We start from the raw sequence: 25,084 nt of genomic DNA on the forward strand, positions 1-25,084 counted from the left end.
AAGCTGTCTTGCCTTGCCTAGTTTTTCTACTGAATACATTCCCATGGTTTGCTTACCCTAATTCTCCCTTGATAGATTTCTTTTACCCTAAATACCCTCACCTCATCTCCCTCTTTCCACTTATTTCCTCCCTCTCACCATGTCAGTGAGCAGGTGCACAGTGACAGAGTCACTGAGCTGTGAAATCTCCACTCCTTGAGACACATTTCATGCCCCTCCCATCCACATACACAGGCGCACCCACCCTCACCCGCACATTACGTTGTTTTTGTCCTATTTTTCTTCAACCCTTTCTTTTCTCCATCTCTCCTCTCTGGTCTCTTTCTCACAGCCTGTGTAGAGATTGAGTCAACAATGTGTGAGGGTCATGAATTTACTTAAAGGAGCAAAAAAAAAAAAGGGACTCAAACTAGAGTGGAATGCAAAAATCTATGCAGTTTCATTAGACATCAACAAAGGTCTGTGTGGGCATGCATGTGTATGTGTGTGTGTATGTGTGTGTCTCCTGCATATGTCTCTGACCACATCTACATCTTTAATGTCTAAGATTTGAATAATGTATGAACCCCCTTGGGCTGGAAAACATCACACACACCCAACAGCTCTTTCACTGCTTCCATTTGCACAAATGTCATAAAGCACAAGTTAACAGTAAGCTATAAAAGAATGGGCACGTCACCCACAGCGCTGCACACCACCAGCATCACAACTGACTTGTCATAACCAAGATTAGATCAACCTTGTGCTGATCTGAGAGAACAAAGTAGACTGACACCTCCTGCTCTATCACCCACTATGGTTTCTCATTTTCCTGTTTATATGCTGCACACTTCCTGCTTGAGTGAAGGTAAAACTCAGTTCAAACATTTTGTTTTGTCTGTACCTTTGTGTGCGGTTTTCCATGTAGCATCAGTTGCACATGCCACATGATACACTCTTGTGTCTCTATGATGCAGTTATGCATGCTTCATAGTTCTAATTTGACTTTCAAATATGTGCACCCTGTCATCTTCCCCACACACTGCTTTTCCACACCCTCTTATGAAGATGTGAAGCTGATGTCAAGGTTGGTGTCTACAGCAGCTGTGCATACCAATGCCGTGACCTGCTTATAAACACCAGGCTTCTCTGTAAAGAACTTGGTTATACAGTAATATAACTAATATGGCATCCTCATATTCTCCTTGTGTACACAGTATTTGCTTTTTTATTTCCACAGCTTCCTCTTCTCTGGCTATCTCTTTAGCTTGCTCAGCCACAGAACCTAAATAAATTTTAGAAACAAGACAAATGCAAAAGCTTTGATACAGGGCTTGGGGGGACACTGACGACCTGTGAAGACCTCTGTTCTCTGGAGTGTAGACGTTAGCATGCTGAGACAATAGAGCATGATAATCAAACATAATTTGGCAGTAAATCATTTCTTGACACTCCGGTGTGCATGCTGATGCAAAAAAAGCTACAGGGTATCACATTTTCACAAAATCATTTCTTTCTGGTGTTTCAAATCTTAGTTACCAGAATGTACTCTGTTCCTTCAGGTTACAGGTTCCGACTGTCTGACAGGAAGTGGGAGATGTTTTTAGAGGGGAGGAGATCCTTGAACGAAATAAACGATAATGAACTGAGGGGGTCACTGAAAAGTTTGGAAAGTATGAAAATTATAAGCTACAGGCTTTGCAGCCATCAGACCTCTGTGTATCTGATCATTAATGAGCGTTTTTGACCTGACATGTTACACAACACTTTCCGCCAGATGAAGAAAATATTTTTTGGACATTTTTTTGTTACCTATGAAGAGCAGCTCTCAAACATACAAGAAGAATCTTGATGACATTAGTTGCAACTGCAGCCCCTGTTGTTGTCAAGTGCACCAATGTTCCCTCTAGAAATGCCACACACTCACACACAGCCGCTCTGGAATGTTTTGGATGTTGCATGTCCCAGTGAGAACCAGGAACAGCTCCACCCACCTTCACAAATCATCCAGAATGGGAAAACATGTTATCTTGCAGTAATTTACATTCCTGATCTGCCTGGAATATGAATGAAATTCTTTCTTAAGTCACTGTAGTACAAACAAGCCCCAGTGGCTGCACTGCTAACAGTACAGAAACATGGGAGAAATAAATAAATAAAAAAAACACACACAGGAGAACAGGTATTTATTTTGAAAAAGAAAAGGGTCTCCACAACGAGTCAACGGTGACCTTATGTCTTTATGTTTGCTTCTAAGGTACAATAGGTAAAACTTTGCTACATCCTTTTATATTTTTGCTGTCTTATAAACATTCCTTCTTCAGTCTACCATTAATCAAAGGATTGCCCAATTTCTTTTTCATAAGCCTAATCACTGGGAAACACTTTGCGGTGGCCTGATAACAGCCCACAGAGAGTCATCATGACCATTTCCTCCGCACGGTGGAGAGGCAGGGAAACAAGGAAAACAGAGCGCAGGCCCGGTGCACGTTGCTAGGCGCGCTCACGTCTAATGCTGCGCACAGAGAAAGAGAGAGAGGGAGGGAGGGAGAGAGAGGGCTGCTATTACTAGTGACAGAAAACGGCAGCAAGCACATACAGTCTGGAGAGCAGCTGATGCGGCAAGGTAGGAAAAGACCCAACCGCACCGTTATATTCAATGATGATGATTCGTTTTCGTCGCTGATGTGATGCAGTTTGAATGGCTAGGTTTTAAACACAATTGTAGCGTATATACAGCCTGGTCCGATGTCCTCTCTCCGCGCTGTTGTTGTATGTCCGCAGATGCTGAGCGTCGCCTTGCTGTGTGTGTGCGCCGTCGCCTTTGGACACGTCTCCGCTCGCTCAGACAGCGGCAATTTTTTGGACGATAAGTGGCTCGCTGGGAGATGGGATAAATTCAGAGATGTAAGTAACATTTATGTCTTATATTATTGACGTATTTCCCGTCCTCATTATCCCGTTTACACCCATCCCCCGTCTCTATACATCCACCCTCATTAGCTTGTGATGCGCTCCTCGTCTCGTTGTGTCCAAGCGACGCGTCACGCGGGGCCCGTCGTGGTGTTTGTCACACGCTCATCACCCGCTGCACTGAGACAGTAAATACACACATGACACTAGGATGATCTTTGACCGTGAATGTGTTTTCACGACAGCATTCCCTGCTTCACAGAGTCAGCTAAGGCCTCTGAAAAACATAAGCGCAGGTCGCCTTGTTCCCTGAGAGGTGCCATTGAGTTCCCGAAGGGGGGGCTAATAATGGGCAGGTTCAGGGAGGGACTCCGTGCTGTTTGGTTAGGAATGGGAATTTTATTGTAAAAAAAAATTAATAGCTTTGTTGTATATTTGTTGTATAGTTTAATTCCACGACGATACAAAGATTACAAAATAGAGTCCAGTGTAAACTCACAGACCGACTGTGGGGTCCTATGGCACAATTAAAGGAATATTACAAGGTGTCTCGATACATCTGTTTCTCCCAGTGGCCTTCTCTCTCACCCAGCAGTGACTGTGTTTGAACTGATCTGGTTGATTATGCAGCATCCTCTCAGACACCTTTACCATGTCTATTAGTGGAATATGGTCATGACATACCATTACATCCTGTGAGCATGGCACTCAGCTGTGACGTTGCGGCAAAGAATGACTATATTCATGCTTTTCAGTACCAGCTTTGTTCATTAAACATCAGCCTTTCAGTAAGAAAGTGCTTGGTTTCCCAGTAGTGTGACACTCACACATATTTGGGCTTTGTATGTTTTTAGCTAATAATAAAATACATACAGTATCAGCAGTAGATTACAGATGAAAGACAGTGGAAAAGAAAGGGGTAGAGTGCAAGGTAAAGTGTTTGTTTATGCCGGTTTCAAGTGGAGTATATTTATTAGATGAAAAGCTTGACTTTAACCACAGAATAAATTGGTCCCCATAACTAGAAATGATTTGTACTTGAGCGTGCACACAAACACACTTGTGGGTATGTGCATAAACTTTCATTAATTTCCAGGAGACTCATCATAACCTTAACTAGATCTGCTACTTGCCTAACCTTAACCCTTAACCAACCCTTACCCAAAGCAGAGACTTGTTCTAACCTTACACCCTGTCATTTTCATGAAATTCGACCAACTACTCCTGGGGTCCAGCCCCACAAGTAGACCGGTCCCTGTGAAGATAGTAACTTCTGGATTTCAGGCCCCACAAATTCAGAAAAACAAGAAAACACACACACAATAAGCACGGTCTGCACATGTGCAGACACAAATTATGAGAAACAGACTTTTTGTTCAGGAGCTACACTTTGACAGTGCTACAAAAGCAGCAGGATTAAAATAATGCACCAGAGAAAATAAACGTTTTCATACACACAGACTAGCTTCAATGAAGAAGTGTTTATCAGAGTTAAAGCCTTTGATATATTTGATGTCAAAGAAAGAGATAAAGCTAGGCGGTCTTTTTAATTTCAAAGATAAGGACAAGTGCTGTCTTCTTAAAACATGTTTTATCTGTTACTTGTAACAGGCCTTTTCTCTCTCACTTTCTCTACCAGTCACACTTCAGTGTGTGAGCTGCTCAACTAGTCCCATGTGATATTGTACATCTCAACTACTGGACAGGATTTGAAGTGTGCACATAGGGTATCAGAACCGAATACCAGAGAGGAAATGTGATTGACCAAGTGCTGTGCTATTTAAGATGAGCTTAACACTTTCAGATATATACAGCGAGACAAAGATGGTGTGTGTCTGTGTGTGTGAGAGAGAGAGAGTCGAGAAAGCATATAAATACCCTTAGTGGCAATGACTGCACAGGTAACTTATTTAGAACATAGATAGATAGATAGATACTGTAAATAGATAGATAGACAGGTGAAATGTAAAATGCTGACTTAGCTGAAGGGTATGTGTGGATTCATGTTGTGTTGTAACCTTGGGACTCAGGCATTAGAGGGGCCATTGTGCGCTCTATGTAGGCTCATGCCATTTATTTCCTGTTTTTGTGCGGTGTCCCAGATTGCGTGTAGCAGTGAGTTTTTGTTTTCTTTCAAATAGGAGTTTATTAGTACAATATATGAATACATTCAACTAAAAAGACATGTTTGTTGCCAGTTAGATTTGCATTACCACCAGTGGTGTTTCCAGTAGTACAGAGGTTGTATAAATACTCTACACAGGCTCACCAAACAATTTTTTATATTAAGTCCTTTCTTCTAGAATTGGTATAAGGGTTTTAACAAGTGATTTTGTACAATTACAGCCAAATTACACATTCCATACTAGACCAAAATATTTTCGGACGAGAGCAATGAGTCAATTTTTCTATATGAATCTATTAATTATACTGTAGGTAGAAGTGATGCTAATTGTGACTGATACAACCATGCATAATGGAACATATGCAACCCAGTACTGTCACAAGATTAGTTTACTCATTGCTAAACTGGTTGCATCACAAAAACAAGTTCTTACACTGATTGTTTGTCACTACCAGGTTTAGCCTAACTTGTTTCACTGACTGAATCAGCAGTCAAGCAAACTACAGTATATTCTGTATATATTAGTGTAACTCATGTAGGGTCAAGCATCACAACATAATGACTGTAATGTTCAGTAATGATGTAAAGTTTTACAAAAGTACACCAATACCTCAAATTAAGACATAATGCCAAAAATCTTAACTAAATGGTTAAATAACCTCAGCTACATTAGAATAATTTGATATTTACCTCCAACTGTATGAACACTACTGTCCCTCACGCCATGAATAAAAGGATTTGTTACAGCTTTTGATGCTAATCAGTAACATCCAGTTTACATAGTTCATTGTGAACTTATTTATCATGCCAGTGGTTTATACAAAATCTGGAAATTTTCATTTGGAATGGAAAACTTTAGCTGCACTAGTGTTATCTTATCATAATACCTGAATCAATTACAGTAATCCTAGTATTCTGAGGTATACATTTCCTTTTCTCAGAACAGCTGCATTATGTACTAGTATTCTATTGCAGTATTCTATTCTACATACAGTTTTAGGTATGTACTGTTGCTTTCATCCATCAGCAAGAGCCATAAGCTTAGCTCTCCTGCTAAGTGCACTGGATAGGATCTTGACCACTGATTTACTGTAGGCTCGGTTAGGATGACTGGAGATGCCTGAGGCTGTCTTTGCTGTGCTGGTGCCATCTCTGTTTTTTTACACATTCTGCTCCACTTGCTGGACCTTGGCTCGCATACAGCACTGGCACAGAGTGAAGAGATAAGCTAAGGAGAAAGATATGTTTAACAATGAAAGGAAAAACACAACTGATGTGTGATGATGTGCCTGATACTTGGTTCTATGGTATACGAGTAAATTAGGCTGTGTAGACCAGGCTCATTAGGGCAGAGTCCACCTTTACATGTTGTCCTCTCATTAGTTCTCCTCTGTTTGTGTGTTTTTACGGTGCATGTCTGTCCTGCATTGTTGGTATTGTGGAGGGTGAATAATGTAGGGAAGGTACAGAGCTTGAGGCCTTTTCCACTTCAAAGCACCCCAGTGTGGATTTGTGTGTGCTTGTGCGTGCATGCATGCAACAAGCTTGGGCAAGACAAGTCGAGCCAGTACAGTGATAACACACACATGTTTCTCCTGTTGGATATTAGTGGGAATGTAGCAAAGAGCCAGGAAAGGCAAGGAAGCCATAAAACGCATTATTTTGGAGGGATGAAGTAAAGGTGAGAAAGTTAAAAACAGATACTTATGAGGACTTATTTCTGTGGACATGCAGATAAAACACAAAATCAATAGGCAGAGTAGAGAATTAGTATGTTTGCCAACAGAGTACAATCACACATACTGTCATGTTTATGCGTTTTTGTGCACATGAGGAAAAAAGTTATTAACAGTGGAGTGAAAGGAATAGGGTTGGAAGGAGATGGAGAAATAAATTGAAAAGCAACTATTTTTAGGAGGCCATTAGACCTGTTGTTGAGTTTTAGGTTTTTTTGTGATTGTTAGAAAAGTGTGTGGCTGGCAGCATGTGCAGTGAAGTGCATTCACTGAGCTACTGGATGTTTTGTAGTACTGACAGACTCCCAGTGTTGTGGTGGTAAGTTTGTTTGTGCATAGAGGTGTGTATGTGTATGTGGAGGTGCAGATGTGTGCTTTGATATGTGTATGTTTGTGTGTGTGTGTGTGTGTGTGTGTGTGTCTGTCGATTCCATTAAGGAATGAGACCGCAAGTACTTCTGCTGTCTTCGCTGGTCTAGAGGGCCTGGCCTCCATGATGCAGTGTTCTCATTGTTCAGTCTCCACAGTCTGGAGCTCTATGAAGGATCCATCCTAAACAGAAACAAAAGCCCCTTGCTGCTTGGCTTTATCTTTGCTAAGGTTTCAAAGTATGGGCTCTTTTCATATGTACTGTAGATGATATAACCTTTAATGTGTGCAGTCCAGAATCTGACAGAAATGAAAGACAAAGGCAGAGCCGCTATCGGCCATTTAATAGGGGAAAGTAGAGAAACAGAAGTGCTGTAGTCTTTAGTGAAAGTGCAGAGGATCAGAAGGATGAGCAATGCAGGACAAGATGAAGAAATGAATTAAGGCTGATAAAAAGCAGTAGTTGACCCAGTTCACCTTGTAGTGAGAGACTCCCTTACAGTTAAATTCATGCTTTTTGAGAAATATCAAGGATCTTGTGGGTTTGGGACATATATTATATGCACTGTACATGTACACAAATACACATATAACCACATACTTTATTTTTGTGACTATGTCAGGTCCATAATACAAAGTACTGAGTCCTCAGGAAGACCTAATGATCCAGTTAAGATTAGCTGAGTTTTAATAAATTTCACATGAAGGGTTTTGATGTTAAAGGTTACCTACCATACATAATGTGCAGTCTTGAGTCAGCGAGTGCATTGGCAGGGCTGGAACAATTCATTCATTGCAGTGTATTATAACTGATGCAAATTCGCTTCACTGACATTCTAAAAGAAAATGGAATTAAGTACTTTGGGTTGAGCAACATTTAATACGAAATGCTTGAGTCAAACTACAATATGTGAAAAAAGTGTGCATTTCCTTTAGCAGTAACAATACAGGAAGTACAGTACAGGCTACGCTACTGAAATAGCATTTGATAAACAAGCGTGGCAGACAACTCGACTCAAAACAAGATATAAACATACTTTAGCTTCCTGAAGAAAATTCAGCTTGTTAAAGCAAAACAGCAAAACTTTACAAAACTGCAATGAAGCAATGCAGGAAGATAAAATAGGAGGCAATGTTTTCTCATTTAGAGTATAGTGTAGTACTGCATCTTTATAAAACATAATTATAAACCTGTTCACTCACCAAGAACTCCTCTCAACCAACCGGTCAGTCTTGAAGCTACCCAAAGGACCACACAATCTTTCTGCTATACCAGTGCTGGAATATGAAACTTGGTACTGGCAATTTTACTACCACTGCAGCTGTCACAGTATTATGTTTTAAAAGGATCCTCAGTATTTTATCAAGTACTTGATGATGTAAATTTTGGATATTTAAAAATGAAATAAGTGAAAACTAAAATCATTATTGGCCAAGTATGGTACACACACAAGGAATATGTCCCTAGTACAGAACTGAGGAGGCCATCTGTGGCACCAACTCACAAGCATACACACACTGATGATGGCACTGTCCCTGTAAGAGACATCGGGAGCAACTTGGGGTTCAGTGTCTTGCCCAAGGACACTTTGACATGCAGACTGGGGAGAACAGGAATCAAACCGCCGGCCTTCCGGTTAGAAGACGATTGCTCCACCTACTGAGCCTGTCATCCCCTGGATGAACAGTTTTCAGTGTTCACTTTTAAAGGAGCCTTTTCTGAAGGACATTTAGCTTCATTGTTCTGTAGTCTCAAATTTAGAGACAGAAAGATTTGTCTGTTTCCAGGTTACACTAAGTGTCAAAGCAACAGATAGAGTGGCTTGACTACTATGATCCATCAGGTAACTAATAGATTATTAATCATTGAAGCAAGAAATGATGTATGATTCTTCAGATAGTAAGGACAGAATCAGTTCACACAGTTGCATCATGATGATTTACCTCCCATGTGGGGACAAAAAGGAGATAGCCAAGGATAAGACTTGTGATTACAGTAAGCATGGTTATGGCTATGCTCAAGTTAAGTCTCCAAAGAATGACTGTAAATCAGCTCAGTACTTACCTAAATGGCAGACACAAGCGTGTGTAGTCATGTGTGTGAGTGAAGGTGGATGAAGGTTATCGCTGTGACAGAATGAGAGAGATGACAGCGTGGAAACAGCAGCATCTCTGGATCTAAAGGTCTGAATGGATGCACACAGACAGAACCGAGTGTATACCAGACAGTGAGAGTTATCACGTTCCATATTCAGACGGTGAAAACACATCCACATGCAATGAACTGAACAGTTTGACTAGGAGGATTTTAAAAACAGTTCTTTGTCAAGCCACATGGGGAAAGAGGGGATGACCCAAGAGCCTCACACAGGACAATAATTTAGTTCATTTTGTTAAATCTGTATATATGGCCCAATATGAACAGTTTTTATTACACTGTGATTCAGTGAATTGAATATTTTTTTCACTTCTTTGAGCTTTTAATACTTGACAAAATTTGTCAACTACACATGAGATGTTTTAGTGTTGATGAGGAACACAGTCGGTCAGATGCATCTCACAGTAAATTGGGTTTTAAAAAGACTAGTCGTGTGTTTCTGCCCTGTAGTGCAGTGCAGATATTATTGGCTGATCATAATTCACATCTAAAACATAAGCTTGACATTAAGCCCTACTCTCCCCTACACTTATCTGTTAATAGCTAAAGCCTGTCATAGTCAGTAATTGAACTGCACTTTAAATTGCATTTTTAAACCCCGAAACCTGAAAAGAATACTAAAATTGTCAATCTGTTCTGTTGATATGGCAGGATCTGTATACTGTATATGTCATGTATGGTATATAAACTTCCATTTGGTGATACAAGTGATAAGCACACACACTCATGCACACAAAGACCCACAGGCCCTGTTTTTTTGCACACAACCACAGAGAACTGTTGTCAAACCATCACTTGTATACATATACATTGTGCATGCTCCATGTGTCTGACAGGGATGCTGAGAGTTTTCTTTATTTCTATTCACCCCCACCAAAAAAACAAACAAACAACTAATCAGAATGTATTTCTTACTCTCTGTCTTTGTAATGCTTTCTCCTAAAGGAAGTGGAGGTTTGTATTGACTAATTCATATTCTTGTATCTGACGTGTATAATTTATTCTAGTTGCTATTGAAATCATATTTTCATGATTTTATTTTTTGGTTGACCGTTTCAGGAGCCTGGAACATGGATTCCATCCAAGCCCTTCGATCAAGGTGGGTGTGAGTGAGAGAGCATGCGTGGTTCTACCACTGGCTTTTTGACTTAAAAAAAAGAAAAAGCAAAAACAGTAGAACAGATAAAGACACCTCATCCCACTTCTCAAGATGAACACTGATTTTGGTATTTCATTAATAGAATTTCTTTAATGTTTAATCTGAATGTGTATCTGCATTAAAGTACACGCAGTGATACTGATTGGAATGTAGATGTTCTGAAACATTTTGTTGCTTGAAATATGTGATGACCAATTAGTATCAGCCCTATGACTCATCAGGAATCAGAGCAGTAAGACAGGAGTGCTGAAGATCTTGTCTTATCCTTGGTCATGCTACTCTGATTAAGTAAAACAGATCACAGGAGCCGCTGACCCTACATTTATTGTACCAAAAATTGTATCGGCATCTGTTATCTTTTAACTTCACAAATTCACACATTCACTCTCACTTATCACTTTATCCTCAAAAACACTCACACACATGCATCCAAACGCAGACATGTCAGTGAAACAATAGCATTAGATGGGGCGTAGGAGGATGGCGGCGGGATAATCTGCCAAAGCTGCTCAGGGATTACAGTAAGGTTCTTTAGAGGAGAAGTCATTCACACAGTGTTTTGAGATCAGCTCGGGGTCTTAGATCCTGCACATACTGCAGGTGCATCGTTGATTGCTGACGGCTGGTCAGAAACAGCTTGCTTATTTTTACCAACAACATTCACACCTTCTGCAAATCCAAAGTCGGCTCTTACCCTAAGAGCCAAATATGGCTTTCAGCTGTGGATTAGAGATCAGTTTGAGGATCTCAGCAGGAGCACACATCATGCTAACACTTAGCGCAGGATGATGTAAAGTCACAAGAAGCCTTTATAACCAGCAACACCTGTTTTTAGCTAGAAGGATACTTAATGGTATTAAGGTTTCGAGTTCTGTTTGAGAGAGACATTGTCAGTATGCTGTACATGAAACGACTATGGCTAAAAGTAAGACACACACAGATCTCTGTCCACATAGAGTAGCTTTGATCGGTAAAATGTTAATGGTGGTGGTTTATCTAGGTATCATTGAGCTAGAACTTCAAAGAACAAAAGGAATATATAACCTGGAAACATTTTCTCTCTGTTATTGCTGATGGGTTTAGTCTCTCTAGGAAACTCTTTAAACAGAGTTAAACAGGCTCTGTATCGGTTGCACAATCACACACAGTAAACATATAAACACCTCAATCTACAATGCATCTCTGTTTTGCGTTTTTAGGTCTTGATCCAACCAAAGACCCCTGTCTGAAGATCAAATGCAGTCGCCACAAGGTGTGTGTGGCTGAGGATTATAAGACTGCCACTTGTGTCAGCCAGAGGAGAGTTAGGTAAGTACGCACACACTCGCACACACACACTTGCTATTCTAAACAGGCCCGTGTTTCAAAGCTGTCGCTTAAATTTGAACTCAGATGTTTCCGTGACAAAGCCACAAATGAAACACAAATAAATGTGTATTAGAAGCAAATCGCTTTCCATTTTATTTCTTCTCTCTTGATTGCTCACTTATTCATGCAGCATGATAAACAACAACAGCACAGCAGTGGCTGCTTTTCCACTTTCCCACTTAGTCTACTGGTTGCCTGGCTCTCCTGTGATTGTTGTGTGACATTACTGTTGAGTCCAATTACCCCAGTACTGGCACTGCCTTACAACAAACCCAAAGTCCTGCCAAGTGATATGAATGGGCTCTGTATGTGTGTGTGTGTGTTGTTGTCTGGGACACCGCAGACTGAACAGAGGACAGTTAACGCCATACTGACCTCATTATCCATTCTTAGCAACAACACAATTACAACCGCACAGTACAAGCAAATCCTAAATCCTTCTCTCATTTCTGAAATTGATGCAAGAACAAGACAATACACATACGCAAACATTCGTGGGAAGAAAAAACGGTGCAAAGTGATGAAAGATAGTGTCAAATGATACATCATTTTAAATCTTTTCATGCTGTATGCATACGGCAAGATGTTTAATGTATGTAAAATAAATCTTTTCACTCTTCTCTCTAGTTTTAAAGATGCTAATTTGTACCAGAGTCCAGGGTCAAAGTGCAAACCCTGCCCTGTGGTTCATCCCTCTCCTGTCTGTGGAACTGATGGCCACACCTATTCCACCAAGGTACCTGCACACATGCACTCACAAGCACTTCCTCTCTCACCCATACAAAAAATTGATCAAACAGGTTGTTTTTTTTTATTTCATCTTGATTAAACACATCCTCTGATTTTACTTCCTCTTCTATATCTACCTGTCTTGCTTAGTGTAAGTTAGACTACCAGGCATGCATATCAGGAAAGAAGATCGCTGTGAAATGCTCCAGCATGTGCCCTTGTCCCTCTCGGACTGAACAGAGCTCTGCAGAGAAGAAAGGTACATGGCTCTGCACAAGAAACAGTAAATTCTCCTTAATTAAAAAGTCTTCTGTTCTGACCAAGGCCATGCTCAAGGCACCTCCTAGCTAAAGCCCTCCTAAAATGTATTTTACCATTATATAGAATGCTAACAAGCTTCAGGGCAGCTGTGCTGTGGCTGACTCTGACTTCTCATTAACATAAGGGTGTAAGGGGACAATAAAACATCACTTTATCATCGTTAATCATTAGTGTTGTTTTTCCTCAGTATGCAGTGAGTCTGACCTGAAGGAGATTGTGAGCCGTCTGAGAGACTGGTTCCGAGTGCTGCATGAGAACGGCAACCACAAGAGAGTCAAGATCCAGAAGCCAGAGAAGAACAGTGAGTCACGCAGCGTTAGCGAAGTTGAGACAGGAAAAAATACACACATTATGTCATGTATCATCACAGTCATTGTTCCACTGAGATGCCCAACGCTTTCTTGTCTGTGTCCTTCTCCTGCAGAGTTTGAAGTCGGGGCATCACCTGTTTGCAAGGACCCTCTGGGGTGGATGTTCTCCCGCTTGGACACAAACTTTGACCTCCAGCTGGACCAATTAGAGATCAAGAGCCTCTACCTGGACAGGAACGAGCCATGCTCTGATGCATTCTTCAAATCCTGTGACACGCATGCTGACAAAGTTTTAACCAGCTCTGAGTGGTGTATATGCTTCCAGAGGTACACAGGTATGGTTAAGTCTTTAAAGGTTAAGTCAGTATAATTTGAGAGGAACATGTGTTCTTGAAAAACAAAGGATAAGAACCAATATTTAAAAAAGAAAAATTGTATTTCAGTCAGAGGTGAATCTATAGAACAGTTATGCTGAGCATTTAAAAACATGCACTACACTTATCAAGTTAAAAAAAATTATTTAAAATTAAATTAATGAACAAATATAAAACACATTATTAAAATGTAAACAAATGATGTCTGGAATTAGAATTTTGTAAAGAGATAAAGAAAATAGTTTTTGCTGTAATGACCAACGCTAACATGTTTTGGATAAGTAAGAGGGGGAGTTGTCAATAAGCTGCGTCCTTTTGGTCTGTCATACGACATATTTATTTATTTTCTATGTTTTCTTGTGTTTTTGTTTTTTTTTATTATTATGTCTTATGAAGACATTTTTGGAAATAGGCCCTTTTGTCATATTTGTATAGTTATACACATCGAAATAAATTCATTAATTCCTTCCTGATGTCCAAGTTGCAACAAAGCAGAACTTTTCTCTCACTTACACACTAACCTTTATATACATAGAAATACTAGACACTTTCCAACCTTCAGAGGGTCTTATTATTTCTTGACACATGCAGGATACATCACTGCACTCTGTAAAATACAGGGTAGAGCACAGAACAGTAGCCCACCTCCAATACTGTGTTAGGAGCCAGGTACTTGGGGCTCCGGGCTACTTTTCTGTGGCCCACCCTGTATAATATAATGCAACAGAACACAATAGAATACACTGCATTAAAATGACAGAAATGTGTTTTATGGGCATAGAAAACAATAGTTAAAGATGAGCCACTGGAGCTGCACAAAGGGAGCAAAACGTACACAAGCGAGGCCAAGTTCACAGAAACAGATGCATTCCCAGAACAGCAGGCTTCTGCAGTTTGTTACCACATCTCTCCCTTTCAGATTCCCCTTGTAAAGCAGAACTGACCAGTATCAACAAAAAGCAAGCGGGGAAGAAGTTGCTTGGTGAGACACAAACACTCAAACACACAGGAGCACAAATAGGCACAAACAGTGTGTTACCCTTACTCACTGTGTGCTTTGGCTTGTATGTGTAGGTCAGTATCTTCCATCCTGTGATGAGGAAGGTTACTACAGGTCACATCAGTGTCACAGCAGCAGTGGACAGTGCTGGTGTGTGGATCGTTATGGCAACGAGGTGGCTGGTTCACGCACCCATGGCCCCGCAGACTGCGGTAGGCAAAGTCCACACAATTTTTGGAATTACATTTATTGCTTTCTTGAAGAGTTAGAAGCTGAACATCAGTAGCAAGTCTGTACAAAAAATATGAAGCAACAGGCTGCAGCCTGTTAGCTTAACTTAGCATAAGACCTGGAAAGCAGGGGAACAGAAGTCCTGGCTCTGTTCAAAAATAACAAAGTGTCAAAATGAGAATCTGTGATTTTAGTGGAGGTTATGTGCCAAACTATTTCTTGCTCGTGCACAGTGACTGGGTCTTATGATTAGCATAAGGTTTCTCCACCTGCAGTCTTCATGCTAAGCCAACTAGCTGCTGGCTATAGCTTCATATTTATTCCAATAATTGTAAAAAATGTCATATGTAAGTTTTTCTTAATGTCTGTCTCTAGGTGTGATTTTGGAGTCTTCTGGAGACCTTGGCAGCGGAGACTCTCTCTTCACTGACGATGATGAAGATTCATTTGTCCTCACCGACCAGGGGTGGGATGGGCCGGACGATGAGGACGATGAAGATGAGGATGGTGACGATGATAACGATGAATATCTGTCGTAACTTTAAAAAGAAAACAAAATAAAAAAGAGAAAATCGTTTGTTTGGTCAAACTGCACGTTTCTAGGTGACCCCCCCAGGCAGATACTTAATCGTACTAACAGCCTATGGACTACTCTTCATGTATTGTTTGTTCATGACTTAAAAAAAAAATCCTGACAAACGTTTACCACGTTCTCTTCTCGTCTAAGTATAAAATATGATTGGTTAATGGCACTTGTTCACTTGTGTGTCAACCAACCTAAGAAAAATGACAAGGAGTAATCGACAGCCAGTCTGGTGATTTGGATTTGGTCATGTGTGCAAAGATCTCACCCCTCATTGGACAGTCTATGTTTTTTAGTGTGTCCAGTCCTTGTGCAGCGCTCTGATGTCTCAGTGTGTTAACTCCTGAGGCGCAATGTAGAAGAGATGTCCCTTTCTTCATTCCTTCATCCCCAAACCACCGCCATTTTACTCCTTATCAACTGTTCCTGTGTATAGGCGCGATGTTGATCATGTAGATAAGAGAATATTGCACTCTTTAGTTTTCTTTTTGATCTTGATTTGTAACTGTGACTGTAGCTGTCTGGAAAAACAAGATAAGCTTTAGACATGCTTCATTAGGAGAATTAAAGGGGAATAAACAGTGCGAGGTGGATAACAATCAGAACCGACACGCTAACTGTTTTCACTGAGAAACAAATCAAGCCAGATCATCTCAAAGGCTCAGCAACAAGGAAAGACAAATTACTGCTCGGCTGGCAGTGTTAGGGGGAAAATATTATTATCTATTTTTCTAATCCATTGTTGGATGAATACAGAAGATGAAACATGAGATGTGTCGTAGTATGTCTAATACTGTGTGCTGTCGTTTCAGTCTGTAGAACCAGAGGTTAAACCTTTGTGGAACTCAAAACATAACGGAGCTTGAGGTTAAAATTCCCTCAAGCGTGTACAGAAGAAGCTACACTTATATAGTCATAAACTGCTTAAGCCACAATTCTGAGTGATAAGAATGTTTACTGACCTTTTATGCATCAGTCAGATGAAAGAAAAGCTCACCAGAGTGCAGAAGAAGATGTGGTGCTGATGGTTTTACAATTTCAAGTGTGAGTCTCCGACTTAACGTCATTTGAGCACACAATGTAACAGAACAAATTTCTCGCACAGTAATAAAACCTCAGAGCCATGCAGACCTGTTGAAAATATCTCAAAGGGTAAGGTGTGCCTTTTACTGGTGAAGAAAGATGGCAGTAATAGTAGGAGAAGCATGCTTACTGGACTGACCTAAGCTGACCTGCATAAGAAGAGTGGCTTCACTGTCAAGCTCAGATGATAGTTTGGTTTTGGTGTGGCTTGTGTTTTGGGTTATGATGGTGTTACATAGGCCATATTTTGAGCTTTTACATAGAATAGCTAGAATGTAGAGAAGCACAGAGATACTTAGCAGTTAAGGCAACAAACACTTAGATTCTGCTGGATTTGAAAATATTTTATAAGATATACAGTATTAGTACACTGGCTAGAGGAAGCTTTGGTTTAGACAGCTTTATATTAAACAAGATGATAATCTTACAGTATTTTGCAGTTACTTTCTTTCAAAAGTTTGAGTTGTACCTGATCTGCTGTAACTACTTATAGTGTTTATCTGTCAGGGTTGAAAACTGACACTGACCCCAGATTTGTGTATTCTTGATAGGTCCAGTGCTTATGCAGACCTGGGACCAGTTGTGCTATGTTCATTTTCAATTGTTTACCTGCCACCTGGCTTCATTTTGACACAAACATCTGTTGAAATTCCATGTTAAGACCTGAAAAGTGCCATCTAACTGTCCAGTAGTCCCTTTATTTCCTTTTTGCCGTTTCCTTTTAACTTGGAATTTCAATTCACTTTACAAACTGGAAAACGTTTCACTCTTAAAGTGTGCCGTCTCATGAGTGTGATGACAAACGAATCATTTTGATGACCTCAGACACTGTAGCCACTATCAGCCAATCACACACTGTCATCACAGCTCTGATAGTGTTTAAAGGTTATGATTCAGATGCATTTTTTTACAGTGTATATATGATTTGCTGAAATAAAAGCTATATTGACCAATGTTTGATTGACTGCATCACTATATAAGGATAATCACCTTTATTAGCCAAGTATGTTAAACACAAGGAATTTGTTTCTGGTACAGAATCAAGGCAGCCATCTGCGGTGCCAACTCAACCGATGGCTCTAACCATCAGGGGCAGGGTCAGTGTTTTGCCCAAGGGCACTTTGACATGTGGACTGCAGGCACCAAGATTTGACCCTCCAACCGTCTGGTTGGGAGACAGCTGCTCTACCCACTGCACTGTCACCTCCCCCGAGGATATGCAAAAAGCTCTTGTGTCTCTCTTGTTTCACTTCTATTTATGTACCTATATTTAAGAAAAGAGAAAGGTTGCAGGTGAGGGTCAGGGGTGGTTGTGCTATAAAAGTTTAGGTCGACTGTTTTAAGGTGCACAGCTGTTGCTAAAAGATGAAATGACAGCATCTGCCATAAGTGAAAATGTAGAAATGGGTGAAATTTAAAAGAAGAAACAGCTGATAGTGGTCAACAGTGACAAACTGAAAGTTCTGTATGCAAAAAAAAAAAAAAAAATTTAAATACTGAACTATGTAGAACAGGTAAATATTTTAAGAATCACTGCTACACAGACACACCATTAATACAGTACAACACAAAGTAGCTACAAACACCTGTAGACATGTAGAACAAAACACCTAACACTAACTGAATTAGTACCGGAAAAGGCGCATTCGCCACCCTGGAAAAGTTTGTTTCCCATTTTTCACTGTGAGAATTAAAACCTTTTCCTCATAGCACACAGGGCGCAGGCTGCAGGAACTCCCAGTGCATAAATGTGTGTGTGTGTGTGTGTGTGTGTGTGTGTGTGTGTGTGTGTGTGTGTGTGTGTTGGCAACAGGACCTGTCAGCAGCTCCAGACAGGGAAGTCACTGGGTAAATATCAAATGTTAATTTTAACACACACTTTTCCTCAACCTGTATGTGCAGACCACAGAAATGTGGAGAGATACCATCTCACTGGCAAATTTCCACACACTGGAGGCTTCTGTTGGAGACAGTCCAACAATAAAAAGTGATCTGCTGGTGTACGGGGAGACAGAATGACTGAGTGCCGATGGAAAACGTATCAAATTGCAGGAAGCTCTTTTGAGGTTTGGAAAATCAGGTTTCTTGAATTAGCAATACTTTGTGACACAAGTTCTTTTATCACTGAAGTTATTGTACTTCTGAACATCTTAGAAAGATGCTATCTAACCATATAGTTACTCTAGATGACATAGCCCCGGCCTCCAGTACTGCTGTGAGGAACCTTGGAGCCATTTTTGACCAGGTTATGTCATTTAAATCACACATAAACCAGGTCTCTAGAACTTCCTTCTTCACCTGCACAAAATCAGGAGCATCCTGTCTCAAAGTGCTGCTGAAAAATTGGTCCATGCATTTGTTGCTTCCAGGCTGGACTATTGTAACTCTTTACTATCAGGATGTCTCAGTAAGTCCCTAAAAGGCCTCCAGTTAATCCAGACAGAGTTTCTCTACACTCCCCTCCATGCACTTATATGCCACCAACGATTTTTGTTGTGATTTGGCAATATACAAATAAAACTGAATTGACCTGAACCTCTGCATTCTAGTGCTGCTGCACAAGTGTGTTGAAATACTGGTGCTGAAACAAAGAGTAAGCAGTATGAAGTGTGATCAACATCTAAGTTTGTGTTATTAGATAATATTTTGATATTGCCAAAGCATCTGCGGAATATTTTTGTCTTCGCTGCACTGACCTGCTATAAAATATGACAATATTATGTTATTTTAACAAATGTGGTTGTTGAAATTAACGGGATACTCTTGCAATTCAGTACTACACTTTTACAAAGTTGGAGGACAGACAAAAAAGTTGCCAGGATTGAAGCATCGAAGGTGGAGATAGCTTGACCTTTAGTCCCTTGTATTTATGCATTTTCCTTAAAGCCAATAGAATAATCAGGGTTTGTCAAACTTTACAAAGCTCTCCACAGAGCAACAGAAGACATTATACAGTTGTTTTCAAAGACAGAGTAACAGGCTACTCCTCCTAACATATAAGCTGAACATTATATTTACAATTGATGAAGTGCCACTTCATTTAAGCAAACTATGAAAATCGCCGTTTTTAGCTTATATGTGAGCTGTCTGATCACAGGTGCATTAAATATCTTTAACTGCAAAAACATGCTAAGGACAAATTTGCTTTAAGGATTTCTTGCCCATGTTAGATCAACAGCTAAACCAGATCAAGAATGATCTTTGAACCTCAGCTGAAATATGTTTTTGTAGATATTTGCCATATCCTGATAAACCATATCAATATTGTTAAAAGATAATACAGTTGGTAGGTGTGATGATTGTTCTGTTTAATGGCTTTAAAATCTAAGTTAAACATGACCCACACTTGTATGAATTAGGTTGGTGAGCGCTATTCCTCTGATAATGGCACTTATGAGCCCTGTCAAGGCTTTATAGTGTTTGTTTTTTTTAGCTTTGCATTCTATTTACATACCTAACAGCCTTAAGGGCTATTCACATTGACTTGTCAAGTCATGTTTGTGTACTGTACTAAAAGTAAGCACCACTGAAAAGGCCTGAATTGAGCATCCAGGGCATGCTGCTGAGGAGACAGTATGGCTCATCTTAATGGTTAAGTCACTGTTGGTCAGTAATCAATCTGACACACACACACAAACGCACACACTTAGGAAGCTCATACTGCTGCATCTGAGTCAGTGCAAACAACAGGCATTAATATTGTGGCTGGATAGGACGTTTAGTGGTTGCAAACTTCTAGTTGAGTCAAGAGTTTTAGAGCTTCTGTCATGAAGTGGTTATTTCATCCACTGGCTGTGTATGAAATAATCAGTACCTACCCTGCAAAGAGAATTATGTTGAGATAGAGGTTTAAAAATATCAAAATGGGCCACAAAATATACTAAAAACAACTAACCTCTTATATTTCAATATAGATGTAAATTAGGTTTTTAAGGGTATGATGTTCATATGAAGTGAAACGTGTTTGATTTGAGTCAGTAAACATTAAGTCAGTAACTCACAACTAAGAGTCTGCCTGCGTAGTTCACTATAATATAAATATTCAAATGAAAGAAAAAATAATCTGGGCTGAGCTGCTGAGAAAAGTGTTTTCCTGCCTTTTAGTCCTGTGACAAAGGGTTTCCAGGAATGGTTAGAGTTCTATAAGCACTATAGAAATCACTTAGGTGTGACTCACTACCAGCCACTGGGCTGTTTTTCCTCCGGATTCCTGTGTTTTATGGAGGCTGGCAGCAGAGCGGAGAGAGAGCTTTCCCATCAATAACCTCTAAATGCTTAGTGGCTTGATTCTTGCCTGGTCAATGGATTTAAATAAAAAAAAAAAAAACACAAGGGGATGAGGCAGTAATCTGCACATTAGCAGACTGGATGGACCCATGGGAAAACACATTTAAGGCAGTCTACCTCCATGGTTATTATGAACATTTTTAATCGACAAGTTGTCTGTGCAAATTCTCAGTTATCCAGGTCATAGTATGTTGAAAAAAATGTAGAAGGCAGCCTTCGACGTTATTTCAGCATACAAGGTAAGTTCAATAATTTACATGTACATTTCAAACAAAACTATAAGAAAGGAAAAAACTACACTACAATGTATATACGGTAATTACTTCTAAATACGTCTACATGTTAAGTACAAAAAACCAACCTAATTGCCTTTGTACATGGAGATAACATATCCTAAATATGTGATAAAAATGTTATAAATATCTGCAAAAATTCAACTATTGCAAACACTGCAGAGAATATATGGAGATTGGTTCAGTTCTAACAATGCAAATATAAATCATCTACATATAAACTCATCTTTAAACATTTTCACCAAATTTCTCATTCTTTTATTACTTTATAAAACATGAGAAGTCAGGATGTCAACATGACTAATTTTTTACAGAAGTGTATTCAGAGGACCTTAAACATCTAAATCAGCCCTGGTATGAGGTTATACTGGTATTTTGGTCCCATTATTGTTGGAGCACATATAAAATGAAAATGTCATGCATTTACAGGATTTGCTACCCTCATGTGGTTGAAGTGAGTATTTGGAGCAAAGTTTCCCTCTTTTTGCTACAGTATAATATTTGGTCTCAGTGCACGTTTGTTGTCTGTGTTCCAGCTGAGGAGGGTAGTAGGCAGAGGAACATCTCTAACATGAATATTTTACATTTTACAACTAAAAACCTCTAATAGAACAGCAATTAAATTAAACCTTATACTTTGCTGAACAGTATTTAAAATCATAATCATAAGATAAAAAATCTTTACCAACTCAAAGATATGACCTGCAAGAGACTGTGGCTTGAGAGGAGACACTACATGACACAATACATTTGACTGATTCTCTGCCGGGTTTATAGATGTGGGAAAAATGATCAAACAATAAAACTAAGTTTTTTTATTTAAGTATAAAATGTAATAAGTAATAAACAACCTGAACAGCCTTTCACAGAGCATAATTTGCTATTCATTTCAAAATATACACTGAGCAAAATAAAAAACAAGTTAAAACATGTTAAACTCAGGTATGCAAAATAAAATGGAATTCAAAAACTATTTAATGAAAGGGAAGGGGGATATAATTTAAGGGGTCAGTTAAATTTAAAAATTCATGCTATACGTACAACCAAAAAAAGATTTTGTATTTCTATAAGTGGGGTAAAACTATGGAATAATTTAAGTGTAGACATAAAAAATAGTAATAGAATTGATGAGTTTAAACATAAATATAAAGGTATGTGTCAATCAAGATATATGCAAGAACAGGCTCAATGATTAATTACATGGAACATTGTGGGTGTCGTGTACATTTTATAATAATTCTTTAGTATATTACTTGTGTGATGTAAGAATGTTAACACTGTTATATTCTTTTTTTAGTATATGTGTGTGTGTAGAAGTGAATCATTTACTGCTTGCAAACCAATGATGGTAAGATGATGTCATGGGGTAGGACTGGATAAGTCTGACTTCTTCCTACTCCATTCAAGCATGTACTAGGTATAAGCAAATTGATATTGGATTAGCATTTGTTGGATATGTGTAAAATTATGTATGCTGATATATCAACTGTCTTTACATGCTTGAAAGAATAAATCAAATCAAAACACTAGACTAAAAATAACCTTATTAATAATAAAAAAAAACAAACTCAAAATCAGATTTGATTATACAACTATTACATTTGCAATGCCTTTGTTTTAGAAATAATCAATAAAACTTAGTGCATCTTTCACTGAAGCTTCTATATAAAAGGTATTGTAACCTAATGATGCCCCTGTACTGAAATGCTGGTAAACTGAGTTAATCTTTACAGTAGTTCTAGTGGTTCTCGCAGTCTTTCTAACACTTTGTTAGGCAAAAGTTCCTCCACGTGCCTGTAAGGAAAGAAGAAAAAAAAATTCACAAAAAAATTGTCTTTATCTGATTGTGTCATTCACAGCCACAAACTGAAGGGTATTAAAATCCCACACAACTGAGTGGTTAGTTTATTTACTTGCTCTGAGTGAGGGAACATCTATGAACCCAGTTTATGATCATTTTGTAGCACTTTACAAGATTGTTTGCTCTATGGTTACTTTCCTACCACACTGGTAGGACCACAAAGATCTTTATAACTCACCATGGATTTCATCTCGTGCCTATCTCCACCACCTGGGTCTTGCAGACCCATTTTCTTACTGTTTTCAACAAATTCCTGGGAAGAGAAAAAGAGTTACACAACAGTGTTTTTACTCTCTCTTCTTGTCAGTATTAAGGAAGGCTTGAGGAAGAAATTCCTCCTTAGTGATGATACTCTTGGCTCACGAAATGAGACGATATGCAATACTGTGTTCACAAGAATGAGACGAGGCGATATTTTAACACTTTTTAAAGAAATCTTCAGTTTATATGATGGGAAAAATAGTCTTTTATTTGACGGAAGTCACAAAATGAAAAATGATGCAGGTGCATTTTGAAATGTTTTAATTAATTATCCTGTAATGAAAGTTCTGTTATGCTCTGATATCACAAAACAGCTTTTTCCTCGACAAGAAATATTGTCAGGTTTTAATATCTCACCACCCTTACTCCTTAATGCTCATAAAAGAACAAGAATCAAAACAGAAACTAGCAATACACTTTCCATTTTGATTTTACCCTGTTCCCATGTTGGTTTTTAATGATTACCAAATATTCATACTGTATATGATTTTACACAGAATCTCCCCAAAGGTCACTGTACTGTTTCATTGGGAGTCTGACCATCCTTTATCTGAGACGTGGATTAGATATATACACAGTATTTTACTTATATAAAAACTGGGCACATAACCCATTACAGATGAAACTAAGTAAAAAATGCTGATATTGCACAAACCACTGGAACACGTTAAACAAACACATAAATAAAACATCCAATACTGTCAAGTAATGAGCCCCCAAAAGCACAAAATGCTTATATAAATTCCAGTCACATACGAAATAATAAGAAAAACAGATTCTCACCATCAAAGCCTTGTCCATATAGTACTCTCGTCCACGGCTGCCATCATTATACTTTGTGTCCACAGCAAAGCAGAGGAAGAGGACATCAACCACATTCTCAAATACAGAAAGGAAGCAATGGGCCACCAGGAAGGCAAACAGACAAACGATGAGGAGAGGCAGCACCCACACAGTATAATCTCTCTGGTAGTTTAAAGCCAGGATACCAGCAAAAGCTGTACAGGACACTATAAGCACCTGAGAGAGTAGATTTAGGGTTAGAAAACATGTTGGTTTGAGGAGGAGGGCTGGCTATCACATGAACAACTCCAAATTTTTTTCAGTGGGCAACACAGCAGAACATGTCTGTGTGGTACCTTTCCCAGGAACAGGATGAAGTCGCCCACAGTGTTAATGGCGGCCACTCGGAGGGCATTTTCCACCAGGATAAGGAAAGCGTCACGGGCCGAGGTGCAGAAACTGGTGCTGTTGATGGCTGTCGCAGTGTAAGCATTCTAAAATGATTTGTCATAGACACTGTAAACACTCAGAATGTTCTATCCACTGTATATTACATTTTTTTCTTCACTAATATAAAATCACTTACTTGATTTAAGTATGCAAGACACTTCTCTAGACACCACAAGCAGCAGACACAAGCTTTCAACATGCAACGAGCACAGGCATTTTCCTGTGAAGAGACATTTACAAGGTAGCAATCTTGACAACAACGTATGTACAAATGTATGAAAAATGCCAATAACGGCTGCTTACTGGTTTCACGAGTCAATAATGGAGTCTGACCATTGATAATTTTCTGGCTCACCTTTCCTTTGAGCTGAGTGTGGATGTATGTTAGGATGAGGCGAGGGATCTTAACAAGTGTGATGATAAAGGAGCCTTTGGCCAGAGTACCCAGGTGGTAACGGATGGTACGTGCCAAGGAAGAAAGAATGGGCGTTGCTGGCATTTGGGACTTATTCCTTAAGTTAACCACACAAAGGGAGAAGACATAATTGAAAACTATACAGCAAAGATATTAAGTTTTCTATGTGGTAAAATACAGGTTATTTTCTGTTAGTTTTTTTAGTAGGGCTACCTAATAGTCACACACACACACACACACACACACACACACACACACACACACACACACACATATATCAGGCACCCCGCTGTCA

The 25,084-nt window shown here is 39.3% G+C and overlaps 2 protein-coding genes across 3 annotated transcripts in view; one reads left to right on the forward strand and one right to left on the reverse strand.

The window, feature by feature from the left end:
- The first annotated feature begins 2,499 nt into the window (after positions 1-2,499).
- On the forward strand, positions 2,500-15,348 carry spock3 (SPARC (osteonectin), cwcv and kazal like domains proteoglycan 3). Of its 2 annotated transcripts, XM_020602132.1 has the most exons (12): positions 2,500-2,605; positions 2,764-2,886; positions 10,226-10,234; positions 10,340-10,379; positions 11,639-11,747; positions 12,435-12,543; positions 12,687-12,795; positions 13,045-13,158; positions 13,282-13,503; positions 14,462-14,524; positions 14,617-14,754; positions 15,149-15,348. In XM_020602132.1, exons 2-12 carry the CDS (start codon positions 2,764-2,766, stop codon positions 15,310-15,312), a joined length of 1,200 nt encoding a protein of 399 aa, XP_020457788.1. In that variant the 5' UTR covers positions 2,500-2,605; the 3' UTR covers positions 15,313-15,348. The 2 variants fall into 2 exon arrangements, with proteins under 2 accessions (XP_020457788.1, XP_020457789.1); XM_020602133.1 differs by lacking the exon at positions 10,226-10,234.
- A 7,202-nt stretch (positions 15,349-22,550) lies between these two features.
- The window catches only part of LOC109961421 (choline transporter-like protein 1), a 12,092-nt gene continuing 9,558 nt past the window's right edge, over positions 22,551-25,084 (reverse strand). Inside the window, 6 exon segments of the mRNA XM_020602202.1 lie at positions 22,551-22,813; positions 23,059-23,133; positions 23,925-24,161; positions 24,281-24,418; positions 24,511-24,594; positions 24,730-24,886. Coding sequence (XP_020457858.1) covers positions 22,790-22,813; positions 23,059-23,133; positions 23,925-24,161; positions 24,281-24,418; positions 24,511-24,594; positions 24,730-24,886 — 715 coding nt within the window. The 3' untranslated portion in view covers positions 22,551-22,789.

This window comes from Monopterus albus, unplaced genomic scaffold (assembly GCF_001952655.1).
Source record: "Monopterus albus unplaced genomic scaffold, M_albus_1.0 scaffold54.1, whole genome shotgun sequence".
NCBI classification, from domain to species: domain Eukaryota; kingdom Metazoa; phylum Chordata; class Actinopteri; order Synbranchiformes; family Synbranchidae; genus Monopterus; species Monopterus albus.

Excerpts from the sequence above, each read along its gene's own strand:
- spock3 (XM_020602132.1), top strand. The coding sequence starts at position 2,764 with ATGCTGAGCGTCGCCTTGCTGTGTGTGTGCGCCGTCGCCTTTGGACAC. Across the intron at positions 12,544-12,686 it reads GCCACACCTATTCCACCAAG|TGTAAGTTAGACTACCAGGC; the intron begins GTACCTGCACAC and ends TGTCTTGCTTAG. Across the intron at positions 14,525-14,616 it reads AGCGGGGAAGAAGTTGCTTG|GTCAGTATCTTCCATCCTGT; the intron begins GTGAGACACAAA and ends TTGTATGTGTAG.